Genomic DNA, 8,827 nt, shown 5'->3' with positions numbered 1-8,827 from the left:
TGCGAAACCGAAAAAAAAAAAGTCACTTAAAAGTGATGTTCTGTTGGAGCAGGTATCGATCCCCTTTTTTACTTTCCACTTCAAGACCAACCGGTTAATCATGTGAAGTACCATTGACTTATTGATCGTTTATGTTTTGTTTTCCTTATATGCCAAGAAAAGAGCCGTGTTTACATGCATGTAATTTTAATCTCAAAATCTTTATGCCCCTAAAAATAATAAAAAATAAAGGCCTCGGAAAAGAAAGTAGCACTTTTTTTTTTCGTGGCACACACACGCTCAGAAATGATGCAGCACCAACTTACCGTTGCTGTACAATAAACTGAAGTTTGTAATGAATCCCATTGTTAGTTTTTCTCATTGTTTGGCTCCTGCAATAACGATAAATAATTACGTTCAGCATGAAAAGCCCCTTCCTGCTGCCGAGCCCGCGGTCTGTTCCCCCCGTGCCCGGAGCGGCTCCAACAGCGCTCGGCGGAACCGGCCGCGAGCCGCCCCGCGGCGCGATGCGCGCGCCGAGCCGCTCCGCGGGCGCGCACGGGAGTCCGCGGGCGCGCACGGGGGCTCCGCGCGCGGCTGCGGCCCCGGCAGGGCCCACGCTCCACGGAAGCGCCCTCGCCGCGAGCCCCGCGCACGTGTGCGCGGGCGCGGCGCGCACTTACTTTCTCTTTCTCCACAAAGTCCACAAAAGCCGTGCGCTCGATCTCCACGGGCTGCCCCTGCCTGTCGTACAGAGCTAAGACGAAGTGGAAAAAATTGGATTTTCTGAGATTGGAAGGCGGCTGTTTCTCGAAATGCGCCCGAGCCAGCCCCACGCCGCTGCGGGAGAGAAGGAGACAAGGGGAGCGTGAGCGCGGCCGCGGGCGGGCCCGGCGCGCGCGGAGGCGCGGAGCGCTGCGCGGGCGGCGCACGTACCTCTGGGCGGCCGTGTTGGCATCCACCACCCCCGCGGTGTGCATCCACGAGCGGACCGGGTTCATGCCACTGCCCAGCGGCTCCTCTTTCATGGTCGTCCCGCCTCTGGGTATATTTTCCTGAATCCCAAACATTAAAACAAATTTGGGCTCAAGCAGCTCCTAAGCGAAAGGGGCTGGAGGCGGCGGCTCTCCCGGCCCTCCGCGGCGGCTGCAAGGCAAGCGCTGACTTTAGTCCGCGGCGCAGCGGGAGAGAAGCCCCGCGCAGGTCTCGCCGCTTCTTCACTCTGTCCTGTATTGGCACGACATAAACAATTTACTGAGCACTTCTGCGCGGCTACTTGGGTGGCGTTCCAGTTTGGTGGTTAAAAAAAAAATAAAAGAAAAAGAAAAAAAAATAAAAAGTGTGACTACGGCCGGCGATAAGGCAAGGTGGGCGCTCGCTCCCTCGCTCTTTTTTTTTTCGGAGAAAATAAATATTTTTGTCGCTGTCGCCCGCAGACGCGCTCAACGTGGTGCCATCCCAGCGAAACAGCTTCTCTTCCCCCCCTCTCAAAACAACACCAAAATAAATAAATAAAAATAATAATAATAATAATAACCCAAAAAAAAAAAAGCTTCAGGACACTGCTGAATCGACCACTTCTGGCACGGCTCGCTCCTGCTTCCCAAAGACAAATAAACGCGGAGAGAGAGCGGGGAGAAAAAAAAAAAAAAAAAAAAAAAAGCGCAGGCAGGCGGCGCGGGCGGGCGCGGGCGCGGAGGAGTGCCCGGCAGCGCGGGGCGCGGAGTGGACGGCGGCGCGCGGCGCGGCGCGGAGCGGAGCCCGGCCCTCCCTCCCCGAGGAGCCGCCGCCGCTTCCCGGGAGCCGGCGCCGCCGCGGGAGCCGCGCTCGCAGCGCTGACGCGCAAGCGGGGGCGGCGCCCGCGCCATATATGGGGAGCGGCCCCGCCGCCGCGCGCGCCGCCCGCACCCGCCGCCGCGCGGCGCTGCGCGGGAGGGGAGGGGGGCGCGCGCGGGGCAGCGCGCAGCGGGGCCGGCCCGCGCGCGCGGCCACAAAGCACGCGCGGGGTGCGCGCCCCGAGCCGTGGGCTCTAGGTGCGCGTACAGGTAGACACCCGTTACCTGTGTACATGTGCGCATGGTGTACACCGCGTGGGCACGCGCGGGGCGAGAGAAAGTCCTCGCGCACTCCCACACACACTTTCTTTATATATATATATATACACACACACACACATACCGCACACTTTCTTTATATAGACACACACACAAAACAGATATAAACATACATCTCCATACATAAATATATATATACAGGGTCCATAACTACATAAAATCTGCGCATATCTCAGTCTATGCTCTGATTATATATATAGATCAAATTTTTCTGCATATATATATCTGTGTATATATATATATATATATATATATATATATATATATATATATATATAACCTCCCCACACATGTATATACGTATGTGTTTCTGTGTGTGTGTAGCCCAGAGCACAACTGCAGCGAGCCCGGAGCTTGTTCCGCCTCGCGCAGGTTGGGACTTCCTTCTTCTCTTCTTTCCCTTTCCCTTTATTTTTTCTTTCTTTTTTTTTTCGCGATTTGCCATAATATTTTAATTAATCGCTGAAAATCGAAGTCCGAGCGCTGCTACCAGGAGACCCCCCGAGCCTCCTCCAAGGGGTGAGAAAGGAGGGAAAAAAAAAAAAAAAGATGTGTTAGAAAGCAATCTATTTTGCTGGTGTTGGGGGTTAATGACTATTGCCAAAGATAAGTGAATTATCAAAGCTGTTGCTCTACCCGATCTCAAAATCCATTACATTGCTGGCCGTCTAATTAAATACGTAAGTATAATAAAATCATATTTTATGACTATTTGAGGGTAATGAGATTAGTCTTTAGAAGCGATCGCCACATATTAAAGATGCCACTGTCTATAGAATGTTAATAACCTTAAATCAAAGTGTATGGAAACTCTTCCCGATAAATTAAAGGGAAGGTCCCGAGCCGGGGAGCGGCTGCAGGACACGCTCCGAGCTGCCACTTTCTGCGCCGGGTGCCACAAAACTGCGCGGCCCGGCGGGGCTGCGCCCCTCGCAAACGGCGAAAAATGAATAAACTGCGTCTCAAAAACAGGGCGAAAGCGGCGAGCGCTGCCAGCACCGCAACCCCCTTCCGAAAGCGCCCCGGACAGCGCCGAAGTTGCCGCTTGCCCGCGCTAACGAAAGCGTAATGCCGAAAATCATTTACAGTATCTTTAATTCAGATTACACGCGCCAAGGCGATTTAAATCTGATTACCAAATTAGAAGGTTTTAAAACAAATCCTTTTAAATCTGATACTGTTGACTAAAGAGGGAAAAAAAAAGTTCCCTAAGCCCATCGCATAAGGTAACGATCCTGCCCCAGAAAGAAAGGGACTTTTAAACCTTTTTGACAACAAATGCAGCTGCCCCACTATTTTGGACGATATTAAGCGAAAATGAATGCAAATCTGTGCTCAGAAGCCATCTGGCCCGAACGGGGAATCAGCTGCTGCTCACAACAGGCTCGGAGGCTGAATCCATTTCAGCTCATTTTCCCCATCATCTGGTCCCGCACCCAAAACGAGCAGGACCCGCGCTCTAGCGCGCCCTGACTTGCCCCGCTGGGTGCGCAGCGCGCAGGGCGGCCAGGCCGCTTCCCCACGGCCGCAGCGCGCAGAGGGGTGCGCGCCCGCGCAGCGAGCCGCCCCTCCGACCCCCATTTCAGTTATTTATTTTATTTTATTATTTTTTTTAGCGGCAACGCTGCTTTTCCCCCAACTTGCCGCGCTCGGGGCGCGCAGCAAAGGCCCGGGCGCCGCGGCACCTTGCGCGGGACGCTGCGCGGCCGCGGAGCCCCCGCGCCTCCTCTCCTTTTTGTGCGGATTTACGAGCCCCGCTGACCCCCCCCCCCTCCCCTCCCGCCCCCGCGCAAATTTGCATTTAAATAGCGACATCAAGCGCTGCGCGCGCCACACACCACTGGGCTCCCAGATGTCACGCCGGAGCCGCTCAGATGGCCGCAGCCCAGCTGGCCCCCGCGCAGCGCTGCGCGGCCTCCCGCGCCCGCGGGCATCCGCCGCCGGCCCCGCCGCCCCTACCCGCGCAGCCGCCGCGCACCCTAATAGCGCATAATCATAGCCCGCGCGTGCCCTGCGCAGATTAAAATTGATAGCCTCATTTCCGCGGCTGCTATAGGATTCCCCTAAACTTTATTATTTTTTTTTCCCGGGACCAGCCTCCCGGGACTATTATCTTAATCATTTCACATTTTTTCCTGCAAGAAAACGCAGCATTTCGATGTTTTAAATCACCGAAGTTGGAGCGCGTATTTACTTGGCAGTAAATCACCGCGGGGATCCGCGCGGCGCTACCCGCGCGGGCGGGCCCGCTTCTCTGAGCTGCGCCCCTGCGGACGCCGCTGCGGCCCCCGCAACTTCGGCCAGGCCCCGCACAAACTTGCCTGCGTTCCTATTTCTATTTTACTGTTTTAAGACCGCTCCGCGGTCGGCGCACCGGCCGCGTTATTTATACCAAATTTAGGCGAAACAAAGCCGCGCTGTGCCCCGCGCACCGCGCACCGCAGCGCGGGTAAATTGGGGCTTTCGGGGCTTTCTGACGCCCAGGTCCCACGGCTCCCCGCGCTGGACCGCGGGCGACCGCTTCCCGGCGCAAAGTCGGTGGGAACTGCGCGGCCGAGCAGGGAGCCGTGGAGGGGACACAGTTCCGCGGGCGCGCAGAGCAGCCGCCTCCCCGCTGGGCTCCCAGCGCTCCGCGGAGCGCAGGGCCGCGGGGCTCCCGCCTCCTCGAGGGGCCTGTGCCCGGCGCGAGCCCCGCGCGTGGGAATCGCCGCCCTCGAGCCGCGCGGCCGCTCCGCGCGTTTATTTATTCACGCGACTTGGGCCTATTTCCCTTGAACTCCAATTCCTGAGCTGCGCAGGGGAAATTTCTGCCTCCCTCGAGGGGGCCAGAAGGGACGCGAACCCCTGGCACCCCCACGTTGCACCAAGCTCCGGCGCGCACTGCCAAATTAACCATTATGATTATTAAAATAATAATAATAATAAAGCCGTAAAGTTTTCCGCGGGCAGCGCCGCGGGCCCAGCGCAAGGCGCGGCTTCTCCGCGCGGGCGGAACCACCGCGGAACCAGAGGCCGGGGCGGCCCGGGGAGGCCGCGAGGCCCCGCGGAGGGGCGCGCGGTTGGCGCGGGGTGTGCACGAGAGGACAACATCAACCGGCCGCGAGCGAACAAACAAGGATCGATCAGATAATTCCAGATATTATAATTGGCTTTAATTAAACACACTTCGTTCTAATTAACTCTGAAATTTTAGCATGCTTTGGGACGCCGGTGTCGGGTTTGATATTGTCAGTCCAGATGTCCTAATAAAATTCAATCCTCCACTCAAGACTTCAATATTCACCAAGAACAAAATGCAAATTAAATGTAAAACCTAAAGTATCGCCAAAGGTATAATCAAGAAAGGTGTCTCCAAACTTCGCACTTTTTATTGCGCCGCAGCGCGGAAATGCAGATTACGGAGCCGAACAAGAGCGCGGCTGCAGCAGCCGCGTTAACCCCCTCGTGTCCGCGCCCGCCGGCCCCGCCGCCCACGGTTTAGCAGCCTCCAGTGTCCAGCGTTCATTGCGCGGGGATAACGCGGACTCTGCGCAGAGCGCGCACCCCTCCGCGCAAAGAGAAGTTTGGGCCGCTCCGGGCCCCTCCGCGCCCGCCCGGCGCTTTCCCGGCCTCAGGGGAGCCCCAGAGCAGCCCGGGCCGGGTGGCGCGGCCCGAGGCCGCGGGGAAGGGCGCTAACCGCGCGCTGCCCATGGGGCCCGCGGCGCTGCTGCTCGTTGAAGTTTCCAGGCAGGAGATCTGCATTTCCCGGGGCTCCCGAGAGGAAGCGGGGGCCGCTGCGCGGCCGGGCCGCCCCAGCGCAGCGGGGCCCGCGGGAGGGCGCGGGCCGAGGGGACAGGGACGGAGCATCCCGGCTGCGAACGAGCCACTCGCCCCGCCGCGATTCCCACGGCAAAGGCAGAGGCTCCGGCGGCCGCGGGAATCTGCGCGAGCGCGCAGCGAGCCGCGCTGCCCGCGCGCGTCCCTTCCGTGCGAGTGCGGCCGGCAAGCGCGGAGCGGCCGCGGCGCGGGCGCCTCTTGCGCGGGCCCCGGGTGCCACCTACAGGCCGGCTCCGCGCCCCGGCTCCGCAGCGCGACTTCCGCGCGATCCGCGGAAACTTTCGCTGCTGGCGAGTGAGGGCCGCCGCAGCGCCGCGCTTCGGGACGGGGCGGGTGGATTAAATGCTGCGAAACGCGGAGGTAGCGCGGCCGATGTGTTAGTCCAGCTCCGCGCCCGGAGAGCCGCGTTCCCCAGGGTCGGGCCGACTTTTCCCCCTTTATTTATTTTTATTAAAACATCAATCTGGCGCGGAGCGGGCTGAACTCCGGTTCACCTGGCGCGCATAAAACCCCCGTCCCCGGGACACGAGCACCCTCCATAAATCAGCGGCGCTCCTGGAGCGCCGATCAATTTGGGGCTCTTAACCCGACAGGAGGAGTTTTAACCGCCGCCTGCGCGCTCGCGGAGCTGCGCGGCCCTCCGCGGTGACTGCGCGGGGGGAGCCCTGCTGGCGCCGCCGCTGCGCGCCCCCACCCCGCGCGCCCCCGCGCACACGCGCGCACTCGTGCCAGGTAAGCGGGCGCTGCGCCGCCCTGCGCGGGGCCCCGCCCGCCCTCCCGCGCCCCGCGCAGAGGCCGCCCCGCGGTTACCTGGCACGGAAAGGCGCGGAACGGCCCGCGCGGCGCGGAGGGCAGCGCGCGGCGCGAGGAGCGCTCGCGAGGGCTCCGCGCGCTTTAAGGCCCCCCGCGCCCCGCGCAGCCTCGCGGAGGCTCCGTGGGGCGCGGCGGTGCGCGGAGCGCAGCAGTGCGCAAGCGCCCCCCCCGCGCCGCGGGGGCGGAACGGCCGCGCCGGGGCGGGCCGGGGCCCGCGGAGCCCCCGCTGTAACGCGCGGCCGGGCGGGCTCCGCGGCTCGCGGGTGGCTTCGGGTGACACCCGGGCTGTCAGAGCCCCCTGGACCTTGGCCCGTAGCGTGGGGGGCAGTTTGGGCCCTGCCGTGGCGCGTCCGGCCCCTGGGGGTTCTGTGGCTGCTCCAGGGCCGCGGGGTCGGGCTGGGACCTGGTGACCAGGAGGTGTCACTGGACGTGTCGCGGGGGCCCCGCGTGCAGCGAGGGGCCTGACGCCCAACACACTGAGCACACAGGTTCCTAGGAGCTCGGGGCTTTGCTCAAGGGAAACAGTTGTGTTGATACTGCTGATACCCCAAACCCCGTGATACTTGTGCAAAAAATGCCCAAGTTTCAGAAAGTGCTGCCGACTCTACCACAGTTTGAGGAGCAGGACCAGGAGCGGCCCCTGCTTGCACTCTCCCCTTGGCGTCACGACACCGGTGTCGCGTCTTGCTGCGTTCCGGAGCGAACTGCCCGTCCCACGAGGCGTCAACCCACACAGCCCCGCTCTGCCCCTCGTGCTTAAAACTCTCAGGTCGCAGCTTTTCTGCCCACGGGGCCTGGGCGAGTCGGGGAGTGGGGCCCTTCCCCAGCACAAACAAACTTGCACGACGACGCTCTGCTTTCAGGGACTGCGAAATCGCGGCCTTATTGAGAACAACTCGTAGCAGCAACAAGAGGAGGGTAAGTAGAGCCGGCTCTGCTGGAAGGTGCCATTGACGGTGTCATGCAGAAAATGCCATTCTTTTTGGGGACAAATGGGCTGATCAGGGCGCCCTTGGATGGCTGCGCGCAGGGGAAGCGGGATGGAGCCCTGCTCCTCGGTAGCGGGTGCTCACCGCACTCTTTGCAGGGCTGTGGTCAATAAAATGCTTGTTTTTTTCCTCTAAAACGGTGCCTTAGCTGAGTGACGTGCCCTCCACTGGTGTCCTGCATGGATAATGTGCGCCAGGAAGAAAATAGGGGATAAAGATACTGGTGTCACTTGGGATGCTGGTGCATGCGGAGCGCAGACCGGGCTCTGCGCAGGGAAGCTGCTCACCTGGACACCCAGCAGCACGGGGCTGCCCTTTATCTGCTCTGGCCCAACGTTCACGTTTTCCCGGCTGCTCTGGCCACCGGGAAGGTGCAGTGGGGAGGGCTCTTCTGGCCCAGGTGCAGGCACTTGTGGTTCCTGTAACCCCTGTAACGCACTAAGTCTTGCTCTAATCACGCTGCTGCCCTAAACCCGCGGTCCCCTCTGTGCCCCGGGAGCGGCGTGTTGGGCTGCAGGGCATCGTGGCTGTGTGACTGAGAAATCATTCAGGATTGGTACAAGCCATAGTGCAGGATGCTGGGAGACGGGATGTGGATGGGGACACGTGCCCCTGCTTCCGATGGCTCCAGCGGATGCGCTGGTGACAGCGATGTGAGTCGTGGGCTGCAGTGGTGCCTTGTGGAGCTGCACCCACAGTCGGGATATTCCCGGTGCTCTGGGAGATGCCGTATCCCGATCCGGGACGCGCGGGCCTGAGCGGGTCTCCGTGCGCGGCGCGCTGCAGCAGGGCAGCGTGCGAGGCGAGACCCCTCGCGCGGCTCCGTCCCGCTTTGCAGCCCTGCCATCTACCGGCTGCTTCCCGGCAGGAGCCTCCGCTGCCTCCCGCTCGCAGCGGCGACGGCCCCGGAGCTCGCGGGGCTGCTGCTGAGCACAGGGACCTGCAGCCACGGGGACCCCCGCGGGGGCCGGCGCCGCGATGCGGGGCCGCGTGCTACAGGCTACGGCACTGCAGGACCCCGCAGAAAAGAGCTGAAGCCCTTTGAAACCCCGCAGAACCCTCTGAAACCCTGCAAAACTCTGCAAAAACCTTAGAATTCTGCAGATCCTTGAAAAA

At 60.8% G+C, this 8,827-nt stretch overlaps 2 protein-coding genes across 2 annotated transcripts in view; both read right to left on the bottom strand.

Annotated features, from left to right (window-relative positions):
- The window catches only part of LOC104573699 (transcription factor COE3), a 108,636-nt gene extending 108,297 nt beyond the window's left edge, over positions 1-339 (bottom strand). Inside the window, exon 1 of the mRNA XM_088520038.1 lies at positions 306-339. The gene's annotated coding sequence lies outside the window, so the exon portion shown is untranslated. The remainder of the gene's footprint in view (positions 1-305) is intronic.
- On the bottom strand, positions 273-1,635 carry LOC148595644 (transcription factor COE3-like). Its single transcript, XM_088520037.1, has 3 exons — positions 916-1,635; positions 663-819; positions 273-371 (listed from the first exon to the last, which is right to left on the bottom strand). Exons 1-3 carry the CDS (start codon positions 1,047-1,049, stop codon positions 348-350), a joined length of 315 nt encoding a protein of 104 aa, XP_088376163.1. The 5' UTR covers positions 1,050-1,635; the 3' UTR covers positions 273-347.
- Between the last annotated feature and the right edge of the window lie 7,192 nt (positions 1,636-8,827).

This window comes from Tinamus guttatus, unplaced genomic scaffold (genome assembly GCF_059628265.1).
Source record: "Tinamus guttatus ecotype Peru unplaced genomic scaffold, ASM5962826v1 Tinamus_guttatus_pri_ptg000079l, whole genome shotgun sequence".
Taxonomy (NCBI): Eukaryota; Metazoa; Chordata; class Aves; order Tinamiformes; family Tinamidae; genus Tinamus; species Tinamus guttatus.
The sequence above is the reverse complement of the archived record's forward strand: the minus strand, read 5'-3'. Positions and strand labels throughout refer to the sequence as shown.

Coding starts and splice junctions, on each gene's coding strand:
- LOC148595644 (XM_088520037.1), bottom strand. CDS start 1,049: ATGTTTGGGATTCAGGAAAATATACCCAGAGGCGGGACGACCATGAAA. Junction 820..915: donor GCCAACACGGCCGCCCAGAG/GTACGTGCGCCG, acceptor TCTCTCCCGCAG/CGGCGTGGGGCTGGCTCGGG. Junction 372..662: donor ACTTTGTGGAGAAAGAGAAA/GTAAGTGCGCGC, acceptor TCGTTATTGCAG/GAGCCAAACAATGAGAAAAA.